Source organism: Kogia breviceps, chromosome 6 (assembly GCF_026419965.1).
Source record: "Kogia breviceps isolate mKogBre1 chromosome 6, mKogBre1 haplotype 1, whole genome shotgun sequence".
NCBI classification, from domain to species: domain Eukaryota; kingdom Metazoa; phylum Chordata; class Mammalia; order Artiodactyla; family Physeteridae; genus Kogia; species Kogia breviceps.
The window spans coordinates 75356259-75381735 of NC_081315.1; the positions used below are offsets into that span (position 1 = coordinate 75356259).

A 25477-nucleotide genomic window follows, 5' to 3' on the forward strand; every position below is an offset into this window, starting at 1 on the left:
GCTCCGCAACGGGAGAGGCCACAACAGTGAGAGGCCCGCATACCGCAAAAAAAAAAAAAAAAAAAATTAGGAGTCAGTATTTCATCAACACAATGTTCTATATTCCAGTACTGTAGCCTCCTCCTATCATTCTCTTCCCTGTTACTCAGTACCTCACCGTCACCCAGACACCCTTTAGTAACACTTGGCCCTGGGCCAGTGGACAACGTCTGGGAAAGAAAAGGAACTAACATTTACTGAGTGTCCACAATGTGCCTCAGCCTCACGTCAGTACCTTCAATAGGAGCTCTTATGGATCCTTCATTATAGGCCAAGAGGTAGAAACCATTATGATCTCCATTTTACAGAGGGGGAAATGGAGACACAGAGAGGTCAAGTGACTTGCCCAAGATCGCACAGCTAGTGAACGGCATAGGCAGAATTCAGACTTAGGTCTGTACTACCGCAAAGCCAATGTCCACTCCATTATCCCACAGGCGGCATTCACTCAGAGAATCATCCCAGTGAAAATTACCATCTATCACACCTGAACCGACAGACCACACTCAGAGCAGTTGTTCCAGAAAACCAGGTGCTTATGAGTTAACACCGATGTCACTTAAATCCTCCACCCCAGAGAGAAAGGATCAGGTGGGGAAGAAAGCTCATGAGGGTGGTGGGCAATACTGCCTTACTACTTGGTCATAATCAACTTGTCTAGGACACAGGCCCTGGCAAGTACGGCCGTCTACAAGGGGACCGTGGCTGAGCACAAGCAAAGTGAGGCCAAGGGATTTTGAGATAAACTGGCCCCAGTTTTCCCCAGATTCCCCACCCATGCTTCAAATACCAAGTTGTGCTGTTAAATAGCTACTGGTGATGAGCTGGAAACTCTTTCGATGCTCTGGTTGAACTGATGCATACCGAAACAAAGCTACCAAGGAGCCCACCCAGATGGTGAAGGGAGAACATACAAAAGCAGACATTGCTACAAAGGCTAATACTATCACTGTGAAAGTTATGTGTGCAAAAGAAATCTTTTAAAGCACAGGGGGAAAAATGAGGATCTGACCCGATAATGCACTAATTAAACACTTTCTTCTGGGGCAACTCATACTTTCAAAAACTGGACTAAATTTCCCCCACCCCTATATTTGCCACTTATGGTAACCAAGGGGTATGAACGATTATTTAAAGCTTGATAATAATGAAAATGGGAATGGAGTTGCTTCAAGAACTCTAAAACATTTGACTAAGATAGTACATTTTAAAATACTTACATTGACCAATCCGAAGTAGTGTTCATTGATTGGAAACTGCTCTGGACCAATGTCTTTTTCCAGAGCAGAGGCATTGGTGCCCTAAAAGAGAAAAATAACAAAAGTTCTATTGTCTGTAAAATAGACAAGAAAGCAAAATGATACTTGAGAGAGTCCACTATTGAGACCGGCATCTCCTCGGGTGGCCTTAAGTTTGCTGACGGTCACGCTGAAAGAACAGGTGTCAGAAGTAAACCGTAAATGAGGTAATGACATCAGCCTACTCCTCTCCTCATCCAACTCCGTCATCCCCTCAAACCTGTTTTACCCAGCTCCAATTATCTTCTGTTAGGAAAGGAGGTTTGGGACAGGCAAATCAGCAAATCATCACTCCGAACTTCCTAATAAAACATTCTAAGCTCAGCCGGTTGCAGTAGCTTTTATCCTACTGGTGTACAGAATCGTACCACCACGTTCAAAGTCAATAGCATCATCCTGATAAAGATTTATCTACCGTGCACCCACTATGTGCCAGGTACTATTCTAGGCTCTGACAACAGAACAGTGGACAAAGACAGGCTGAAAGAAAAAGCAAGTACACTGGACAGTACATCAGAAGGTGACAAGTGCAGTGAAGAAAAACAAGGCAGGAAATGAGGGTGGGGACTCCAGGGATTAGGGGGTGAAGGGAAGGCATGGACGGGGAAGGAGTGGAGGGTAGATAACTGCAGCTTAAATAGGGTGGTTGGGGGGCCTTACTGAGAAAGTGAAATGTCTGAGGAATACTGTAAATAATGGAGAAATACAATTTAAAACCTAACAGTTCCCAAATGCATCAAATTGGTAAGCCATGTGTACTCAAGTTCAACACTCCAGCACAATGATAATAAGTTCCTGGGTACTCCTACTATATGCCAGGAACTGCACTATTTATTCTCACAACATCCCATTAGGTAAGTACTTACTATCATAATCCCCATTTAACAGACAGGAACTTAAGGCTTTGAATGGTTAAGAACCTGCCCAAAGACCACAGGCAGTAAGTGGCAGATCTAGGACTTGAACCCAGGAGTCAGACTTGGGAGCCCACGGTCTTAACCAAAGGCTATGCAGAGCAATCCTATGACAAAACCATCTACTGAGCCCCGCTAAGGGCCAAGGGGGTCATTGGCAAAAGCACACTGATTATCACTGCCCCCCCCGCAAGGCCTGGAGGAGTCTGCTAGGATTAGGAAAAGCAACCAAAGTTCAGTCCACTCAGGTGAGTAGTTAGGGGGTGGGTAGGACCGCGGGTCCCACGTATACCCGTGGCTCTAACATCATTCTACAGCTTCTCACGTCCTCAGGCTATCACAGAAGACTCACAGCTCACAGAATCTCAGAGATTTGGGAGACAGGTATTTTAAAAAGAGACTGTTATGTTTTGTAAAAACTAAATCTGCTGCTGCTACTTATTCTGGGCTCGTATAACTAGAATCTCCCATCACAGAAAGAAATGGCCAAAAGGTGGGCTGAGAACCAGTTAAAATGGTCACGTGTCAACAAGCAAACATGAAATGCAGAATAACTCAATTCTAAGCAAACACAATCTCAGCAGAAATAGTACATTCCATCCCCTTATCACAATATCCTTTGTTTCCACTCATTTTCTAGGTCCATCATACTGTTCCACCAATCTAAATTCCTTTACCCGTCATCGGAGACCTTGAGTTTAGCGGTGCACAACAGTTTCACTATCTTTTCATGGGGGCGGGCGGGGGAGGCAGGGTTTCACTGCCTTCACAATAATGTGACTCTATATACAGGCTGAATTTTTAAAACAATACTTATATTAAAGCAGGATTTTATGGTATAGACAAAAATCACTCAAAGTTTTCAATAAAGCTACATCTCAATCATAAATCGATGTAAATAATGTGTATTAAATATACCCACAGCCATTTTTGAAACAACATTAGAATATATGGCTTAGAGCCCAGGAGGAATGTCAGATATAAAAGTACAGCACGTGGAGACAGATCTCATTAAATCTAAAGATTCAATCCATGACTTCTGTTATTCGGGAATTCTTGGATGGAGTGCTTTTTTCTACCTTAATATTTTCCCCCTGGAGAGGGAGCTGGTGGGGGGTGGCTGGCTGTGACTCAGGCTAAGTACAGTGACCCAGGGGCCGTGCTTAAGAGGAATAATACCCTGGGTGAGAGGAATAATACAATAATAATAATAATTATTATTATTATTATACGATAATACCATGGAGGTAGCAGGACAGGAGCACCCGCAGCACAGCTCAGGGGAGAAGAAAGTGAGCTAGCCGTGTCTCCAGTGAAACCCGGCCCTCCCTCTGGTCAGGTCTGCTCAGCCCCTCTCACAGCCCCCGCACACACAAGGTCTGGAAGGGTCAGGAGGGGAGGCCAACCGCGCTCTGATCCCCAGCGTCGCTTCCAGACCCCTGCACCGTCACCCATCTCGTCAAAACATCCACCCTCTGCAGCCCGTGCCTCCCAGCACCGTACAAACCCCTTTCCTTCTCGCCTGACCCCTCCACGCCCCGACGACCTACCTTTACACCCTGTCTCCTGCCATCATGCTGGGTGGCTTCAGGATCCACGTTGGCGGCGCCTTCCCATACCCTGCTCTCTCAGCAACTCATGCACTCTTTTCTAGCTGTCTTTTATTTCACTCCACTCCAGCTACCCACTCCCAAAGACGCACCCCGGACCTGGTCGCCACCCCAAAACCCAGCCAGGCTGGACTCTGTCTGCCGGCTCATCCCGTCACAGCCACTCGTACACCTGCCAGGACCCGTTGCTCCTCTCCTTTCTCATTTAGCTTAGAGTCCATGGATCATGATGTTAGTGGCTCTTATAAACACCCCTTACCTTATGCTTTGCTTACACCACCTGGCAAAAAACCCACCCAATGGGAACCAAATTTATTCACCTTCTCTGAACATACGCCCAGACAGATATGCAGCGCTAGGGGGGGAGAGGTCGCACCTCAGGCTGATTGCATTCGCTCGAACTCACCAAATTCAAGCGGCCCACGTCCCCACATTCCAAGAGCCTTTCTCTGAGGCACTCCTTCTCCACTCCACAGCAGCCTTTTCCAAACTTCCCCAAGCACCTCAAAACTATATACCTCTCTGCCCCTCTCACTGGCTTCCCACTCAACAGGAAAAAGAAGAAAAAGAAAAATGTTAAACCAGCAGAGAGGAACTCTCTTAATTTCACACTCTCAAACCTTCAAACCTATGAGCCTACCTCTCTCAGTGATGGAGACCTCGCGCTCATGTGGGTCAATTGCTCCCACACTATTAGATCCTGCCCGGCGGAATTTAACATGACTCCGTGTCTCTCATGTTAAAAACACACACACGTCTCCTTCCCACCTCTCCTTCATAGCTAACCTTCTTTAAACAATTGTCTAGTCTGACACGTTTACAAATGAATCAGATGATTTCTAAGAGTTATTTCAAATGATCCAGTGGGGAGAAGTGGGAGGTGGGCGTGCAGGGCTTATTATACTATTCCATTTATACTTTTACATATATGTTTACAGGAAGAGTAATGGTCTCCCAAAGATGCCCAGGCCTTCATCCCCAGAACTTGTGATGATGTCACCTTACGCGGCAAAGGTAAATTTAGATTGTAGAAGGACTTAAGTTGTTAATCAGGACTTCGTTTGACCTTAAAACAGGGGGACTGCCCTGGATTATCCAGCTGGGCCCAACGTAATCACAAGCATCCTTAAAAGCGGGAGACAGAGCAAAACAACAGACCAGGCCGCTATGATGTGTGAAGGACCCAGCTTGCCTTCGCTGACGCTGCAGGCAGAGCAAGGGGCCGGGAGCCAAGGAACCAGGCAGCCTCTAGAAGCTTAAAAGGCAAAAAAAAGAAAAAAACCCAGTTTCCGCTAGAGCCTCCAGGAAGAACACAGCTGCACACTGCCTTCATTTTAGCCCGGGCGGGCCTAGTCCAGACTTGTGACCTCCAGGCTATAAGGTAATATACTTGTGCTGTCTAAGCCGCTAAGTTCACGGTAACTTGTTACAGCAGCAATAGAAACTAATACAATACGTCTGAAGTTTTCCATAATACTCGCTAAGACCTGCCTCTATTTCCTCACCTCCCCATCTCTCCTCAAAATAACCCCTTCTGGATTCTACCCCTGACGAGCTCCACACATGGTCAACTCAGGAAGACACATTTAGCTGTTGGCTTTCTCCAGGTGCTGTCTAAGGCCCTCTTCCCTCCCTCCATGCCTCTTTCTGTAGGGTCCAGGCAATAACCAGGCTTCAATCAGCAGCTACGTGCCAACCATTTCCAACGCTTCACCTTCATCCCAGAAGGCTCACTTCTGAGCTCATTCAGGAGGGGTGAAGACACATTTCCACTTGCTTGTCTCACAGGCCCTCAAAATCACTTTACCCCAAAACTAGAGCTTTCACTTCTCCTTCCCCTCAAATCCAGTCTCTTCCTGGTGCTTCCCCACTTGTCCATGACGATGCCACCTTCCTCCTGGCTCCTGCTAGAAACCTGAGGGCCATGCCTAACGTCCTTCTCCACACTCGACACCCATCCACCACAACACATGACTGACCGATTCACTCTCCTTAAATCCCTCAAATCCCTTCGCTTCTCTTGAACCTCCTGCCCCCAGTGAGACCAGGCCACCAGCATCTCTCATCTGAATTACAATCGCCTCCTAAATGGCCTCCGACACCCACCTTGCTCACCTCTAACCTCACCATCAACAGGGCAGCAAAACTGCTCTTTCTAAATACAAATCTGCTTTAAAATGCTCCAGTGACTTCCACTGCTATTTCCAATGTCACCTCCTGCCACCCATTCTCTCATACACTTGGCCTACTAGGATGGCCTTTGTTCTGGTCCTCAAATACCTCAAGTTCCCTCCCATCCATCACCTGAATGCTCTTCCCCTGCTTCTTCACCTGGCTGTACCTTATCATCCTTCTCAGGGAATTCTTTACCGGCCACCCCTAGATTCAGGTAGTCTCTGTAATGGACAGAATAATGGCCCCTCAAAGATGTCCACACCTTAATCCCTGGAACCTGTGAATATGTTAACTTATGTGGCAAAAGGGACTCTGCAGGTATGATTGATTTAACAAACTTGAGATGGGGGTGGGCAGTTATCCTGGATGACCTCAATGGGCCCAGTGTCATCAAGGGTCCTCATGAGAAAGAGGCAGGAGTATCAGAGTCAGCGAGGAGATGTGACGACAGAAGCACAGTTCACAGAGAGACCGGAAGATGCTACACTGCCGGCCTTGACGATGGAAGGGGCCCAGAGCCAAGGAGTGCAGGCAGGCCCTAGAAAATGGAAAAGGCTCTCCTGGAGCCTCCAGAAGCTGTGCAGCCCTACCAACACCTTGATTTTAGGAGTTCTGACCTCCAGAGCTCGAAGAGAATAAATTCCTGTCATTTTAAGCTGCTAAGTCTGTGGTCCTATTTTACAGCAGCAACAGGAAACTAACACACCCCTCCCCCAACAACCTCCACTCTCCATTCATAGCATACTGTCTCCCTTACAGTGTTTACTCCAATTCTTATTTATGTAATTATTAATATCTGTCCTATCCCCTCAACTACATGTCTCACAGGAGCAATGACTTATGTCTGACCTGCTTAATACTGCACTCTCAGTGGCTAGCACAGATTAGGCCCAGGCCTGCTGGGTGGGTGGGTGGATGGATGGATGGACGAATGAGTGGATGGTTGGTTGCATGCATGCATGCATAGATGGGGATGGTTAGGGCTGTGCGAGTTGCTTCCATGTCCATGATCATCTGGACACAGGTGTGTAAGCTCTCCCGATCTACTGTTCAGTGAGGCCTACATGGTGCCCTCTTCCATTTCCCCGTTCTCCCTTCCCTTTTCTAAATATACACCCTAGGAATTCCTTCCCATGGATTCAGAATGTCACTGATACTGACATTTGGAACCAACCTCTTGCTTCACATGCTAGCATTTTCCATTGGTAACATGAATTTTTATGCATCTTTAACAGATTTTGGAGTTCGCTACGTTAAATGTAAATCTCTGTATGATAAAAGGACACACACATGATGGGGAATGTTTCATGAGAGATGGTGGGAGCTTAAAGATCAACTAGACAGTATAAATCGAAATTTTTTTTAACATCTTTATTTGAGTATAACTATTTTACAATAAATCGAAATTTTAAACGAGCATATCCTTCAATCCTGCAATTCTTCTTTAAGCAATTTGTACCACATCTATACTCACACAGGTAGAAAAGATACAGAGACTACAGCAAGGACCAAAATAATCCAGGCCTGGCTTAAACAAGATGGAAGTTTAGTTCAAGAGGAAGCAGCGCAGGCCTGACACGGCAGCCCTGCAGGGCCAGGGACTCAGGCTCCTTTTATCTTGTTGCTCTGTCATCCTCAAGAATGTATCTTGAGAACCAACATGGTCACTCCAGCCCCGATCATCAAACAACCTCCGCCAGGGGGAAGCAGACAAGACTGGAGAGACTGCGCCTTCCCTTCCAAGAATGTCCCTGGAAGTCGCATACATCACTTTTGTTCACGATCCCGATGGCCAGAATCTCACCCAGCCACACGGCCACACCCAGCTGCCAGGGGAGCCTGGCAAATGGGCTCTATAACCGGCCAAAACTAGAGATGGAAAAAGGATACTGAAGGAACGATCAGCAGGCAACATCTCAGATGGTCCTCCCCGGCAAGGTTTGCAAGAGGAAAAAGTTAGAAATAACTGGTTAAACAATTACAGTAATAAATAGGATTGAATACCATGTAGCTACTTAAAAAAGTAAAGCTACTCTACAGGTATGGCTATGAAAATTTGTCCAAGATACAGCGATAAGTATCAATAAAAACGTGTGAGAGAGTAAGTGTGTGTACAGGACAATTACTGGAAATGTCCTCCTTTCAAGCAGCAGACGCTGAGCCCTCTTCGTGTCCAGCACAACTCTACTTCTGAGGGACACAAAGGGACAGAGCGGCTCAGGCCTGCCTTCAACACCTACATTCTAATGGAAATTCCAGAACAAATACTTAAGAAATTATTAACACTTGTCACCAGTGTCTAGGAGTGGGGCTGGCAGATGACAAGGCCACCGGGGGCTTTTTGTTTTCTCAACTGTTCAAATTTTTTACCATGAGCATGTATTATTTTTGTCATAAAAAATGTAAAAGAAAGTTAGCAAACTAATATCCTGCAGACCAGTTATCTAAGGCCCACAGCACACAACTCAGAGCTTTATTTGGCCATTTCCCCCCCCCAGTATGAATTTGCTTTCCCCTCTCTTGGCCTTAGTTTCCTGGCTGAGAGGTGGGATATTCAGCCTGCCTATGGCTCAGGTGGCAGAGAGAATCAAACAAAACGGGGAACATTATCAGCACTATGTAAACTGCAAGGTGTGCTGCAAACCCAAGAGCCTCCAGTTCTACTGCGGGCACCAAGCACAGTGCACATAAGACAAACTGAAGGCACTGAGAATAACTGACCAGATGCTGAACAAGAAACTAATCTATAGCAGTAAATCACAGGGTCTGGAGGTATAAGAAACACAGTTCTCATTTTCGTCAGTAAAAAATTTGCTAACCTTTGAAAACAATGCACCACACTTTATTAAAAATAGAATCTGGGCTGGGACAAGTTCCAACAAGAAGACTGTAATGCTAGCTCTTCACAGCACTTCTGAAAGCAACTGTGTGACTGCCAAGGGGTGCTACAAAAACACAAAACCAACAATAACAACAACTTGGGAAGGATGAATCATAAATGTATAAGACAGGTATAGAAAGGCATTTCTTTTAAAGCAATTTTAAAAGCAGTGTATAGGAAAACATGTTAGAATGTCTTCCTTCAGGGGAGGGGGGAAGAAGACAGATTCTTGCCCAGGAGGATATAATCAGAATGATGGCCGTGCTAGGTCTATAAAAACCAATGAGAGTATCACCTCACACTGGTCAGAATGGCCATCATCAAAAAAATCTACAAACAATAAATGCTGGAGAGGGTGTGGAGAAAAGGGAACCCTCTTGCACTGTTGATGGGAATGTAAATTGATACAGCCACTATGGAGAACAGTATGGAGGTTCCTTAAAAAAACTAAAAATAGAACTACAATATGACCCAGCAATCCCAGTACTGGGCATATACCCTGAGAAAACCATAATTCAAAGAGTCATGTACCACAATGTTCATTGCAGCACTATTTACAATAGCACTATTTATTTCCAAAAATGGAAGCAACCTAAGTGTCCATTGACAGATGAATGGATAAAGAAGACGTGGCACATATATACAATGGAATATTACTCAGCCATAAAAAGAAATGAAATTGAGTTATTTGTAGTGAGGTGGATGGACCTAGAGTTTGTCATAGAGTGAAGGAAGTCAGAAAGAGAAAAACAAATACCGTATGCTAACACATATATATGGAATCTAAAAAAAAATGTTTCTGATGAACCTAGGGGCAGGACAGGAATAAAGACACAGATGTAGAGAATGGACCTGAGGACACGGGGAGGGGGAAGGGTAAGCTGGGACGAAGTGAGAGAGTAGCACTGACATATATACACTACCAAATGTAAAATAGATAGCTAGTGGGAAGCAGCCGCATGGCACAGGGAGATCAGCTCCCTGCTTTGTGACCACCTTGAGGGGTGGGATAGGGAGGGTGGGAGGGAGATGCAAGAGGGAGGAGATATGGGGATATATGCCTACATATAGCTGATTCACTGTTATATAGCAGAAACTAACACAACATTGTAAAGCAATTATACTCCAATAAAGATGTTTAAAGAAAAGAAAACCAATGAGAACATTGTATAATATACAGGACCCTAAACCGAAAACAGAGACCAGGAAGGGGTCTTGGAGATCAGCTCCATTCCACAGCTGAAAAAAACCAAGGCCCAGAAACATAAACCTCCTCCCCCAATTCTGCATCCTAAGGCAGGCAGGATCTCTTTCAAGTTTGTACAAAGTGTAGAAAGGCCCAAAATAACATGTAAGGATTTCTAAGTACACAGAGAAAAAGTCACTGGTTATAAACCATGAATTAAAATATACGACAGGAGAGGTGAATATTGTTGCTAAAACTACATTTTTAAGTCTATATTCAAAAAAGGCTACTTTACTTATCAAGCACATTTTCAAAGTACAAAAGTACATAGAGGACTAATTCTCAGAAGCACTAGTATTCCCAGACTTCTGATGACAAAAGCTCATTCCTAGAGCCTTAAGGAGAAAGTGAAGCAAAAATGAAGTGATGCAGCTCAAGATTTCAGGATGAGTCAGGAGCCACTTGCCAGAATTCAAGGATGGTTAAGGAAGAATTATAGTCACTGGCTTCCATGTAATTAGTAAAAATAATAGACATCACAAAAATAACACTTACTGTGTCCAGTCACTGCTCTGAGGACTTGATGTATATTTTACTCATTTTAATCCTCACAATAATGCTGTGAGGTGGATGTCATTATTGTCTCCATTTTAAAGATAAGAAAACTGAGGCACAGAGAGGATAAGTAACTTTATCCAAGTTCACACAGCTAATAAGTACCGTAACTAGGTTTGAACTCACACCATCTGACTCCAGAGTGTATGCTCCCAAGCACTACATAATATTGACTCTCAAGGTGGCAGGGTCCCCTCAGAGTCCCAGAATTGCAGGAATGAAAAACCGAGGAATAGAAGGGGTCACAGAGTTATACAGGTAAACCCCTACCTCTGAGGCACCATTCAAAATATTCTAGAATGAGGAGCACAGGTGTCCTTCTCTGTAAAATCACCACAGAACACTGCAACCTGTCTAAAGAGAATATAAAATTGAAGTTGTAGATCAGGAGAAACTTGAGATGTAGTCAAGAGGAAATAGATTTTTTTTTCAAAATGGTTTCAGGCTGTGGATTTTTATCTAGCCAAATAGGAAAAGAAAATAATATTGTTTAAAATAGGAGGGCTTCCCTGGTGGCGCAGTGGTTGAGAGCCCGCCTGCTGATGCAGGGGACACCGGTTGGTGCCCCGGTCCGGGAAGATCCCACATGCCGCGGAGCGGCTGGGCCCATGAGCCATGGCCGCTGAGCCTGCGCATCCGGAGCCTGTGCTCCGCAATGGGAGAGGCCACAACAGTGAGAGGCCTGTGTACCGCAAAAAAAAATAAATAAAAAAAATAAAATAAAATAGGAGAAAGTGAAAACAAGATCAAAAAGCAGAAATGAGTTCTAAGAAGTAAACCATTTTACACCTAATACTAGAAAAATGTGCACTCTCACTTCCCTAACTTCTAAATTTTTGGATAGATACTGACAACAGAAGAAAAAAAAAAGGAACAGAAAGAGAAAGGACCCACCAGAAAAGTATGCAGAACAAAATGTGTTAATATATTAATACAGCTCACCTCTCACTGTTGGGATTATTTGGGAGGGGTGAGTGGGGAGAAGTAGTATGAATTATATATCAGGGAAAAAACTGCCATTATTTTCTTATCCAAAGAAACTGGCAAAACATCTGTTGTGCCTCTACTAAGACAGAAATGCAGATTGCAATTCTGAGCCTCTTGGCTCAGAACTAGTGTGGCCAGTTCTCTGGCCCCTCAGAGCCATCCCCTCTTTCCTCCCATCTCCTACTCAGCATTTGCCTTCAATGTCACTTCTTCAAAGCTACCTTCCCTGACCCGTCCCTCTCTCTCAGAATCCTGTGTGTCTCTTCATACAACTAATCACAATTTGTAATAACTTACTTATTTGTGACTATTTAACACCTGTCTTCCCACTGGACCACAGGTTGGCAAATGACAGTCCATGGGCCAGATGTGGCCCACCAACTGTTTTTGTAAATAAAGTTTTATTGGAACACAGCTGCAATCACTCATTTACTTATGGTAGCTACTTTCACAGCACGACAGCAGAGTTGAATAGCTGCGACAGAGATGTCATGGCCCACAAAGCCTAAAATATTTACCAATGAGCCCTTTACCAACAAGCTTGTCAACACCTACACTAGACCATAAACTCTATGAGGACAGGGCTGTGACTGACTGGTCTCCTAGGACCATGCAGAACATCTGGCATACAAAAGCACTTACTAAATTTGCTGACTAAATAAACTTGGTAAGCAGTATGTGCCTCCCATTGTTCAGAGAACCTCACGCCTCTGTATTCATCGACTCCACTGTCCACCAACCAAGGCAGAGTCCCACGTACTGTCCCCATGCCACTCATACAAGAACAGAGGGAACCTGCTCGGGCTCACTCAGCCAGTAAAGGCAGCGCCAGGGCTCAATCCCAGGCCACTCTGGTCCAGAGCTCCAGACCACAAGTCAGAGAAGATGGTCTTCTCATTCATACTTGTAGTAATTCCTTAGCTGCAGATGTAGAGACTGGGCAGAGGGCCGCTGCTTCTGAGAGTGTCCTCTTTGGCTGCTGGCCATCACACATCACCTAACCATGGGCAGGCAATACCCAGAGGGGCTATGGATGCTGCCCGTCCTGCTCAGAGAGCACACACATCACCTGGTCCCATCGAGCAACGCTGACACTCTCCCTCCAGATAAGTCACACACTCAGACTCACTATCCCCATTTCATAAGTGAGGGAAATGAAGTTAATGGAGGTTAAGTAACTGGCCAAGGTCAAGTGTTAGGATGAGGCAGAGGTCAGCTGTGAACCCACAATCTTAATACCATCACAACTCCAACTCCTAGCTCAACAATGCTCCTCTGCTTCCTTCCAGGCTTCCACAGGAAGGCAGTTAAAGGGCATTTTCATTCTGCACCAGGATAGCACATCATTTCCATGCCTTATATGATACTGGGGAGACAGAAACAACTCTGGAAAAAAACTCAACGTGATTTCACTTAATGATGTAACGCAGAAGCAAAATTGTCTGCAACTGAAGAAAGATGACCCTGGGATACGTAATGATCCCAAGTCATCATAGGAAGGACAGTAAACAGCAGCTAGAGCCTCTGGCTTGTAAAACAACTCTCTTTGTGGCCAGACACAGCATAACAAAGTCCTCAGGCAGAGATGACATTTCAACTCAAAAGGAGAACAAAGAGCTGGGTCTGTCTTCTAGCAGAAGGTAGAGGAGGAAGTATTCACCTAGTCCCTGAATTCAGTGACCTGGAACCAAGAACCTCACTTCCAACCCAGTGTTCTGCAAAGGCACCAAGCTGCCTCCTTGACGATGAGGTCTCTTAAGCTCCTACTTTACCCAAAGGTACCCTTCTCATCGTTTCCGTGAAAGGCAGCACTGGTGTCACAGGATCCTGGCAAAGCCCCAGGTCAAAGAGGCCAAGTCCTCAAATTTAACTAATAGGGTGATTTCAAGTACTTCCCTCGTCCTCCTCTCTAGTTCGAGCTCAAGGTCTTCATCAGTGAAAAACCAGGACAGCAGTATCCCCACCTCACAGTGTGGAATCCCTGCCCTTGCATCGGTACTGCACTACCAGAGATATTTTAGTCTAATGTACTGAAACCACCCTGTAATGTACTGATTACGAAACATAAAATTCTGTGCTCTCTTCTCCCCTCCCCAGACAGGATGGCAAGGGGAGAAAAGAGGGGGAGAAGGAGGTCTTCACAGCGGTACTGCTCAAAGCGTTATTGCTCTGCCCGGGAGCAAAGTTCAGAAACTGAAACCATGTACGATGAACGGACCGGGTAAGTTTGCACCTGTAGAGTTTAGTAATAAAACAACTGGACTTGGTGTTTTAAGCATCTTTGAGGTTTCTATTCCATTTTGCAATTAATGTTTTATTGTATTTTACAAAAGTATCAGTCTGTGACAGATTGAAAATAAAAATAAAACCGGTCCTTCCCTACAGACTTTGAAAATAATTGCCAACAGCAAAACAGTTAAATGAAATTGAGCTTGTTTTCTGAAATGTGTGAATAGCTGCTCAAGCTCACTCCTAATATGAGAAATGCAAACTAAAAATATACCAAGACACCATTTTTTTCCCCCACTGGCAAAGATAAAAAAGCTTTTGGATAGCACCCGACTTTGGCAAGGCTGTGGGCTACGAGAGTCACACATATTGATAGTGGAGGGCAATCTGGCAGTTACAAATGCATCAAAGTTACAAATGCAGATCCATTTCTAGGAAGTCAGCTGATAAGATACACCCCAAAGTATGCAAAATGATGTAGGGACAAAGTTGTTCCCTGCAGCCTTGTTTGTAAAAAACCAAAGACTGGAAAACTACCTTCAAGCCCATCAGTTGGGGGCTAGTTAAGTGAATTCAATATGTTCAGGCAACTGAATACTCTGCAGCCATAAAAAAAGAATGAGGATGCTCTTTACATACTAGCACAGACCCAACTCCAAGATACAAAAAGCAAAGGGCAGATCAAGACTGTTCAGTATATGCTACAAACACTATTTGTGTTTTTAAAAACTAGGAGAGAAATATAAACATTCTTGCTTGGGTATGCATAAGATACCTCTGAATAGAAGCGGCAGAAACAGCAAATACTGCTGGATGCCAGAGACAAGAATTGGATGGTGGGTATAATTGCAACATACATCCTTTTGTACAATCTAAAATTTCTACCATGTAACTCATATTCACCTTTTCAAAAACCTTCTTTAAAAGTTCTTTTAAAAAAGGAAGAAACTGAGCTTAGTCGCCTCATGTGTTTTTGTTAGGAATACCTAACTGTACACCAGATAACACAAGAGGGTATGTTTATGCTTATCAGACGACTGAAAATCGCTTACTACATGATGTGCCCCCGTTACTAGGAAAGGAACAACACAGTATCCTGACTGATGATTACAGAAGCTTTGCCACACACCCTCAGTCCTACGTCTTCCAGCAACATCTCAGCCGGAAATCACAGCTTCTTCCTCCTTTTGTCCGCTCCGCTCCACGCAGCACTTCCCCTCCCCGGGCTTGTCTCAGACTGGAAGCCACAGTGAGCTTGTAACATGCTAGCTCATCTTCTCAGCACTGCTCACCAGGAGGAATGGCTCTCATACTGACCTAGAGACCTAAACTCACCTGCCCAATCAATGCCACAAAAGTGACAGGAGCAAGATTGGAAACTGGGACCTCAGATCCCGAGATCAGGGCTCTTTCCACTACAGCCTTTGGACTCCTTTGCTAGTGGAAAGGAGGGGGCTCTAGAAGAAAACTGCAATAAAATGGCCAGGCACTGGGCTAAGCACTAGACACAAATGATTCCACTTACGCCCCACAATGCCCCAGGGAGGGAAGCTCTCTCATCACCCACGTGCCATGGATGAGAAGCAGAGTCTCTGAGAGGGTGGATGATGGCCAGCTCTCACACCCGACCAACGGGATCCCATCCACACGCTGACCTGCCTCGGGAGGAACCTCCCCAGCCTGCAATCCGCAAACCAGTTTAACAGGGCTCCTCCAAGAGCCAGTTAGGTGAACCACCATAAAGAACCTCTTATCTGAGCCAATGTCTCCCGAACTACAGACCCTGAATGCCCAAGGGAGGGGAGATAATCTTAGGTGGCACGAATATGAACATTTTTTTAACTTCAGCAACTACGCTTTTGATATGTATTTAAAAAGCACATAACCAGCTCATCAAACCCGTTACTTCACAAATGTCATAGCACAGAATGAGGCCAAATTAAAAGAAGCTGAACAGATTTAAGGACAACTACTAAATAAATAAGTTCAGGTGGTTCTGAGATATAATGAAAACCGTGAAGGACAACAAACTGACACTTGAGGATCACTGGTCTAAGGAAGTGGATCCAGTCCGTAGCTTTTCTCTAGAGGAAGAGAAGCTTGGGAATACCCCGGCACACAATACACAAGCGTTCTAAATGTCACTTTATTTGTATTTATTTTATTTTCATCCGCCCTCCACTCTCCACACCACACGGCCTCTCTCAGCTGGATGAGGCAGGTCCCCAGTTACCAAAGCGTCCTGAAAACTTGTATCTAAATGACAGTGTCCTGTGGTGGCTTAACCTTGGGTTGACCACAGCCTAGTTTGCCCTGAATAGCTCTGATTACACCTATAGATCAATTAGTATTGAATAATTAGTTTGAGCGTGCCCCCTCTCACTTTTAAGTGTCTGACCTGGGGAAGAAACTGGAGAGCTGACTGGGAGAGATGTGACCTCTTTCTAGCCCTTCACACTCAAGAAACAGTGAGAAGGGGCCCCCACTTCCCCAGCACCCGCAGTCAGAACTGCACCATCTGATGAATTTTGCCTCTGCTCTTGCCCAACCTCCTTCCCCAGTCCTATTTTTACCCAAATGCCCACTAAATGTAGATGGCAGGTCAAAATGAAAGGATCCCATTGGCTCCTGCAATACCAACAGCTCTGTGCTTTGAACAAACTGAAGGAAAATGTTCATTCGCTAAAAGAGAATTATGAAAAAGAAATATGCGTGAGGGCATCACAGCTCACAAAACGCTTCTGCAGGCAAGATATCCTTTTTTTTTTTTTTTTTTGCGGTACGCGGCCCTCTCCCTTCGCGGAGCACAGGCTCCGGACGTGCAGGCCCAGCGGCCATGGCTCACGGGCCCAGCCGCTCTGCGGCATGTGGGATCTTCCCGGACCGGGGCACGAACCTGCGTCCCCTGCATTGACAGGCGGACTCGCAACCACTGCGCCACCAGGGAAGCCCGCCCAAAATATCCTTTGATTCTCAAAAAAAAAAAAAGGTGTGAGGAGGGTATTTCATCATGCCATTTTGTGTTGTAAAGAGATGGGGAAACAGGCCTTGAGATTTACCAAGCAGGATTTCAAACTCCAAACTGCTCCACTTTAGAGCTGTATGGAAAAAAGAAATTGTTTTCCTTTTCTCCCTAGGGTCTTAAGTGTGCTCCCCAAACCAGGAGCATCTGGTCACGAGAGAGGATGCTAGAAAGGCAAAATCTCAGCCCCACTCCTGACCTACTGAATCAGAATCTGCATTTTAAAAAGATCCCCAGGTAATTCCAGCAGACAAGACAATGTGAGGAGGGATTTCCCTGGCGGTCCCATAGTTATGACTCCGTGCTTCCACTGCAGGGGGCACGGGTTTGATCCCTGGCCAGGGAACTAAGTTCCCTCATGCTGCACGGCATGACCGGGGGCGGGGGGGGGGTGGGGGGGAGAGAAAAGACAATTTGAGGAGCACTGCTTTACTGCAAGGCAATCCTTCCATTCTCCCATGCTGCATCTCTTCATTCATTTATCCAATAATTATTTACTGTGAATCTACCACACTGTGCTGAATGCTGAGAAATCCCCAGTAAATAAGATAAACATAGCTCCTGCCCTCATGGGGTTGCCAGTCTAACACAGTGGTTTTTTTTTCAACCTTGGGTGCTGATCAGAATCAAGGGTGGCACTTAAGGAAAAATTCAGGTGCCTAAAACCCACTCCAGACCTACCTACACCTCCATACAGTCAGAAACTGAGACTGAAGACCTAGATGCTGCTTATCAGACAAGCTCCAATTCATGCAACTACCTTGGAGAACAATTTGACAATACCTAGGGAAGCTGCAGGTGAGCATATCCTAAGAGCAGCATTTCCATTTCCAGGACTATATCCTGAAGAAAAGGAGGCATGTGTGCAAAGAAGACAGGAACAAGAACATTCACTGCAGCACTGTTTCCAGATAGAATATTCTGGAAACTATCCAACTGTCCCTAAATAAGAGAATGAATAAGTAAACCATGGTGAAGTCAAAAAATACTGTTAAAGAGCCCTTAGAATGAATAGAAAATAAATAGATGTATATGTGTCAACATATTCTCGAATATAATTGTTGAGTGAAAAAAGATAGTCACAAAGTCTATATATTTTTACACACACTGATATACTGCTTATGGATTCATAAATAGAAGTATAAAGACAGGCATGGTAAACACATACCATCTTCAGGAAAACAGTCAGTTCTACGAGGAAGGGATAGGAAAGAGATAGGGATGGTTAGTGGTTTTTTTAAGGTAGCATATCTAAAAAATTATCTTAACCAAATACGATTAAAGTAAAAGTCTGTTAAATCTGAAGGGTTAGCATTTGGGTTTATAACATATATTAAATTACATTCTTTTTTTCCATACTTTTTTGGGTGCTAATGTTTTGTGATTTAACTTCTTTAAAATTACTTTCAAAAGCTTCACAGGGGATGTGATATAAGCCAGGGATGGGAATCCCTGTTATAGGAACATAAAGAAATAAAGCTCTACTATTTAATATCAGGAAATAAATCTACAGAATGGCAATGATCTATGGCTCTTGAAGTTAAATTACAACCTTAAATAATTTTATATAGATTTGAAAAAACCTTTCACATGGCAGATAATTTCTATAGGCAATATATATTTTTTAGGAAGCCAAGGTTATTACCCAAGGAAAGCAACATTTCTCAAACTGTGATCCTTAGCTCACCTGCAACAGAAGAGGGCGTGAGAAGAGGAGGGAATATTTATTAAAATGCAGATTCCAGGTTTCCTGCCTTAGACCTACTTAATCAAAATTTCTGAGGGCAGAAACCCAGAGGCTGAATTTTTTTTTTTTTTTTTTTTTTTTGCGGTACGCGGGCCTCTCACTGTTGTGGCCTCTCCCGTTGCGGAGCAAAGGCTCCGGACGCGCAGGCTCAGCGGCCATGGCTCACCGGCCCAGCCGCTCCGTGGCATGTGTGATCTTCCCAGACCGAGGCACGAACCCGTGTCTCCTGCATCGGCAGGCGGACTCCCAACCAGGGAAGCCCAAGGCTGAATTTTTAATAAAAGAATGCACCTGTGGGCACAATTCTTTCGTACACCGAAGAACCACTCAAGTATATTTTTTAAGTTAATGTTACTCATATTTTTAAAACCATACGTGTCTGCGTTCAATAAGGTGACATTCATCATACTCTGAAAATTAAAATAAAGCACAGGGAATGTTTTCTAAATACTTGAGATCATAATTCCACAAGTACATTCAAGCAGATCCTGATAAAAACTGGTTTCCTGCACAGTGTATCTAACCTGAAGGACAAAGAAATGTATCTCAGGAAGAACGTAACTTCACGTTGCCTTTCTAAAAGAACTTCAAAAAGCAACCGGGTAAACAAAGCTCCACAGGTCCAGCCTTGCTGCTATTTTCACCGGAAGAGGCCCCAGACACGATTTTCACCAAAGCCAAATTCGATTAAACAAGGCATGAACGATGTAACTTGAGCTGAGGCCTGGCTAGCACAGTAAAAGTTCTCAAATTTCCTCTCAACACTCAAGACTATCTTCTCCATTCTAGTCTATAATCCTTTTGCTACATTTTCCCCACCTTGTTATCGTGTCCTCAGCCTCTATCTTCCATTCCATCCTTATCTTGCTTGACTTTTTCTTTGGTCTCCCTGATGCTCCCCTTCATTTTCCTTTTCCCTACATGCAGACAAAACCAACACCGCAATCCTAACTTTCATGCCCTGGAAAACTGCTCTGGAGCCCCTGGATTTAAAACAACCCGGGGGCTTCCCTGGTGGCGCAGTGGTTAAGAATCCACCTGCCAATGCAGGGGTTCGAGCCCTGGTCCGGTAAGATCCCACATGCTATGGAGCATCTAAGCCCGTGTGCCACAATTACTGAGTCCGAGCACCACAGCTACTGAAGCCTGTACACCTAGAGCCCGTGCTCCGCAACAAGAGAAGCCACCGCAAAGAGAAGCCCGAGCACCACAACGAAGAGTAGCCCCCGTCTCGGCAATTAGAGAAAGCCTGCGTGCAGCAACGAAGACCCAACGCAGCCAATAAATAAATAAATAAAATTTAAAATAATAGTAATAAAACAACCCAGCGCAGGGACTTCTCTCAAGGTCCAGTGGTTAGGACTCGGCGTTCCCACTGCCAGGAGCCCAGGTTCAATCCCTGGTCAGGGAAATAAGATCCCACAAGCCGTGTGATGCGGCTGAAAAAGAAGAGAAAAGAAAAAAGAGAGAAAAAAAAAAAACAGCACAAAGGGTGGTGGAGGGGGGGATAAATTAGGAGTTTGGGATTAACATATACACACTACTGTATATAAAATAGATCACCAAGAAGGACCTACTGTGTAGCACAGAGAACTCTACTCAATATCTTGTAACAACCTATAATGGAAAAGAATCTAAAAAACAATATATATGTGTGTGTATAACTGAATCATTTTGCTGTACACCTGAAATTGACACATTGTAAATCAACTATATCTCAATAAAAAGGTTTTTTTTCATAAAATTAAAAAATAAAAACAAACCAGCAGAGATAAAGGGCGAGAGTGGCATGGATATATATACACTACCAAATGTAAAACAGATAGCTAGTGGGAAGCAGCCACATAGCACAGGGAGATCAGCTCGGTGCTTTGTGACCACCTACAGGGGTGCGATAGGGAGGGTGGGAGGGAGACGCAAGAGGGAGGGGATATGGGGATATAGGTATAGGTATAGCTGATTCACTTTGTTATACAGCAGAAACTAACACACCATTGTAAAGCAATTATACTCCAATAAAGATGTTTAAAAAATTAATAATAAAAGAAAGAAAAAACAACAACCCAGCAAAGTAAACACATGGAAAGATGTTCAGCCTCACTAGAAAACAAGAAATTGCAAATTTTAAACCACAAAGATATCATTTCACACCCATCAGACTGGCAAAACATTAAGTCTAACAATATTGAGTGTCTGCAAGCATGTGGAGCAACTGAAACTCCCAAACTTGCTGTGGCTGGAATGCAAATTGGAGAGAAATGAGGCAATATATTAGAGTCAAAGATGCCCATTTCCTTTGACCCAGCCATTTCCCTTCTAGGTATGCACCACAGAGAAACTCTAAACAGATGCACAGGGAGACAGGTTCAAAACTGTCATGGCACACACACAAAATTCTAAATCCAACAATAAAATGAATAAATATATTGTAGCACATTCATGCGATGGAATATTATACAGCAGTTAAAATAACCTAGAATTACATGTATTTGCATGGATAAACCTCAAAATCATTATTTAAACAAAAGCAAACTGAGAAGGAATTGTTCAGCATTACAAACATGAGGAAGCAATACTCAAATCTGGTTTATGAATACCTATATATCTAGTAAAGGTATAAAAACATGTGATAAACACCAAATTTAGAACAGTGGTCATTGTCTGGTGGGAAGGGAATGAGATGGGGAAAGGTTCACTTGTATTTGTAATATTTTATTTCTTCACAGGATGGAAGATACTGGGTGTTCACTCTTATCAGTCTCCATATTTTTCTGTATGCCTGAAATTTATCACCACCTAGAAAAAGGGTCCCAAGTCTGAGCTACTTGAAAGCATCTGGGAGTTCTGAGAGTGGAATCAGAACTTGATGGGGGACTTCCCTGGTGGTCCGGTGGCTGAGACTGCACTCCCAATGCAGGGGGCCCGGGTTCGATCCCTGATCAGGGAACTAGATCCCGCATGGCGCAACCAAGACCAGGCTCAGCCAAATAAATAAATTTTTTTTTAAAAAAAGAACTTGATGGGCAGGAGGCAGGTTGAACCTACACATGGAAAGCTCAGAGAACCAACAGGGTTCCCCTCTCACTCTTCAAACTACCAATGGCAAATAATCATTCTCAGAACTGTGGTAAAATTCCATGTAGAGGACTTACGACGTCCCCAAAATTCAAAGCCACAATCCCAGAACAGAAATATTCCAAAAAGACTCTAGTGCCAGGGTTGGTTGCAGACACAGAATTTATTTGCCTCAAGAAAGGTTTTTGCTGGTTCATTTTGGGGTGGCCTATTCTCTTAAAAGATCAGCAAGGCCTTTCAAACCCTTGGTTCCACCACAACTGAAGGTTTATTGTAAGAAGTTACATTAAAATATTTAGGCCAGAAAAGTTAACTAGACTAAAAGACACCATGTTTTTACATCTCTCCAATCGATTTGCTTTGGGCTGCCTCCGTGGGTAGGCCAGAGATAAAACCACCAAGAGATACCTTTCTGATGATACCACAGAATTAAATACCATCATAAAACCTCAACTCATTCAAACCAACTAGACAGACTGGGGCAGGGGGGAGAGGGAGGGGGAAGACGTGAACTAGACAATCTTCTCTTAATTGCTCAAGAGAATCAAAACTGAAAATTACTTTCAGTTACAACCCAAACACACCAAAATTCCACATTAATGCAAAATAAATAAATAGGTTTTATTGTTTGGGTGAACTGGAACACACATAGCTGATATCCAGAAAATGGTATCACATTAATTCTAACTAAATATTGTCATTCAGCTTTGTTTTCCCTTACGATTCCAAGAAAAACAAAGAGGAATCTGTAGACCTAATTGTCAGGTCCTAACCCAACACAAACTCCTCCATATTAGATCTGAGAGGCCAGAAGAACAGAATTTTTCTTTAAACATTAACCCATGCCACCTCAGGCTGCAATTTCTAAATCTGACAAGTATCAACACATGACCTTAACCTCTCTGAGCTGATATATTAAACTCAACTTATGATTTCCAATTATCTTTGACAACGGGAAGGAGTAACAGTAATAGAGGAAGAAGCAAGTTATCTCTTCCAAATTTTGAGATTTACATATTTTTAAATAACTTAAACATTTTTTTTCAACTATTCTCAAAACACTTGCCTCAAATAAGTAACTGACTTACCAACATAAAGTGATCTCTATAAAAATCCTCTAGCTTTGTTACAAATGTTTACTAATTTTACTTCCCCTTCATATCAAGGTGACTTCATCTATTTACAAGAATTCAAATCTGGCACTCATAGTGGTGTCCAATAATATCCTGGGGTTGTTCAATGAATGCTGAAATGGTAATATCTGGTAAATTCAACACAGTTTTAAACAAAGTAGTTAGCCACTCAAATAAAGACTCCAGAAACTACTACTCACTAAGAAGTTTCTGACAACCAAATATATATGTATCAGTTTTACAAGCTGAGGAAAAAAACTAAGGTCCCAATAAATATAACAGTTTGTCCAGAGGCACCATTAGACTCAGGCTTAGCTGGAGAGACACCCAATGGCACAGATTCCAGTTCTAAGTTATGCTGACTATAATCATGTCTTCATATAAAATTTAAAAAATAGTCAAACTTGAGTCAAATGCAAATTATATTATATTATGCTGTGTTCATCAGTCCACTGAATCGCTTCTGAGATTTTGTTCAACCTTTATCCCTGTGGATACCACAGTGTACTGAAATTGTTTCATCTTTACCAATGTTTTATCCACAAGATAAGAAACCACTGAGCTCCTTGGGGACAGGGACTCACCTCATTCAATTAAGTACCTGCACATAATATGTGCCAACACTAATATAAAGGTCCTCAACAGATGGCCATTTTCAGGAACAAAATGTAATCTATTTGACACACAGCATTTCTTCCATGGCACATCTTACAGTGCTAGTATCAAGTGAAATTAAGATTTGATGATTTAGGCCAATTTGCATCAGTACAAGTCACATTTCTAGAGGGCACATTTGGTTTCTCCTAACAAATGCTTCCTCTTTAGAATTTCCTCAGGCTCTTCAAACAGAAAATCTACCCCCCAAAAAAACTTCCATTTGTAGGGCCATAAAAATATGTAGGAAGTTAAATCCATTGGTCTGGACAAAAATCAGAGGATTATCAACAAGGAACATTTCCTTATGCTTGGTGGCAGCTAGTACATTTTAAAAATTACAACACACCAGCCAAACAAGCTTTACTATCTCTGAACCAGACTCGCCGTGTGGCTAAGCTGACAAGCCCTAAGCAAGCTGATCAAGAATCACTATGGCAGGAATTCACACGAAGTGAAATTAAAACAAATGGGAACTTGCATTAAACTGTCAATGGACTATAAAACTTCAGTGGGGTAGGGGACAAGTGGAGGGATGTGAATATTTTCCACAACCCCTGTATCTAAAACTGGCACAAGAAGTGTGGGGAAAAGAGAAGGTGTTTATTTTTCAATCACACAAAGGATTTGCTACAAGGTTTTTCCTGCTCTGCTGGGTCCTTTCTTGTCGGCTGGATGAAACAAATCCACTTCTCAATGCTAGGTCTTGGTTTGTACAAGTCTTACCTAGAAGGATGATATCTTTTAAAACTCTTTATGGACACACATCAGCCTGTTTAAAATATGCCAAATGACCTGCTTAAAAAAAAAAACACAACTGCCACTCATTCTTACTATGACTCAGACCAACTGGGACCAAATGGAGTTGGGAGTGGGAAGAGCCCCAGGGAGAAATGAAACAGTGAGGAGAGACCCATAGAAAACCTACCTGGAAACAATTCATCATCAAGTGAAGAATCTAAAGAGAGGTCCAATGAAAATGTATGATTGATCAAGTGAAAAGACAGCAGTCTCCTCATCACGGAGCCTCCTCTGTGGGAAGCAAGACTGGGAGGGGCCCGGATGACCTGAGCAGCCTTTTATAAGGGGCGGAGTTAAGGATTCCCATCCCAGCCTCCCTATACGGCAGTCAGCTTGGTTTGCATAAATGCACATGGGGGTTATCGTAGTGGCTGCTTCCATCAGGTACAAGAAGACATCAAACCCATTGTCCTTTAAACCATTGAAGATGACATAATAATGAGAAAGATGATGTTGATAACAACCAACACTCAATGAGTACTTGCTATATACTAGGCTCAGTAACTCATTTAATACAACAGTCCCATGAGGTAGGAACCATTATCATCCCCTTCTTATTGATAAGGAAAGTAGTAGAGAGAGCAACTTGTTCAAGGACAAAAAACTAGTATATGTTAGAAGAAGGTCAATGAACCCAGGAAGTCTGACTTTAGAGCCCAAGCTCTTCATATCACTTACTCCAGGCACAGTGTCCATATAGAAACTAGAAACGTAAGACTCCCTAGTTATGAATTATTGGTTCCTCACCTCACCTGGGTGATGACCCTAAATTTGGTGCCTTTTTAAGGACTCCATATAGGTGCCAACTTTCTAGACACAGTGCTAGCCTGCTCCTCTCATGTCCTCCCTGCTTGCCTCCCTGGCCAAGTTTTACTGGAAACAGGTTGTGACATTCTACTCAGGTGTGCCAAGAAGCCCCAACTGCATTGAGGGCCAAAAAAAAAAAAAAAAGCAGGGGACTGACTTCATCTTGGGACATGCTAGCTCTCAAGTTTCCAGCCTGCTTCAATACAGAGAGGTGTCGCCACACACAAGCAGGACAGGAACACCATCAAGAACTTCACTGCCCTGTAAGCCCGAAGCCACCCCAGCAGGCTCGAAAGAGTATTGG

At 43.6% G+C, this 25477-nt stretch overlaps 1 protein-coding gene across 2 annotated transcripts in view; it reads right to left on the reverse strand.

Annotated features, from left to right (window-relative positions):
• USP46 (ubiquitin specific peptidase 46) overlaps positions 1-25477 on the reverse strand; it is a 62466-nt gene that overhangs the window by 35064 nt on the left and 1925 nt on the right. For both annotated transcript variants that reach the window (XM_059066264.2, XM_059066263.2), the window contains exon 2: positions 1260-1340. In XM_059066264.2, coding sequence (XP_058922247.1) covers positions 1260-1340 — 81 coding nt within the window. The remainder of the gene's footprint in view (positions 1-1259; positions 1341-25477) is intronic.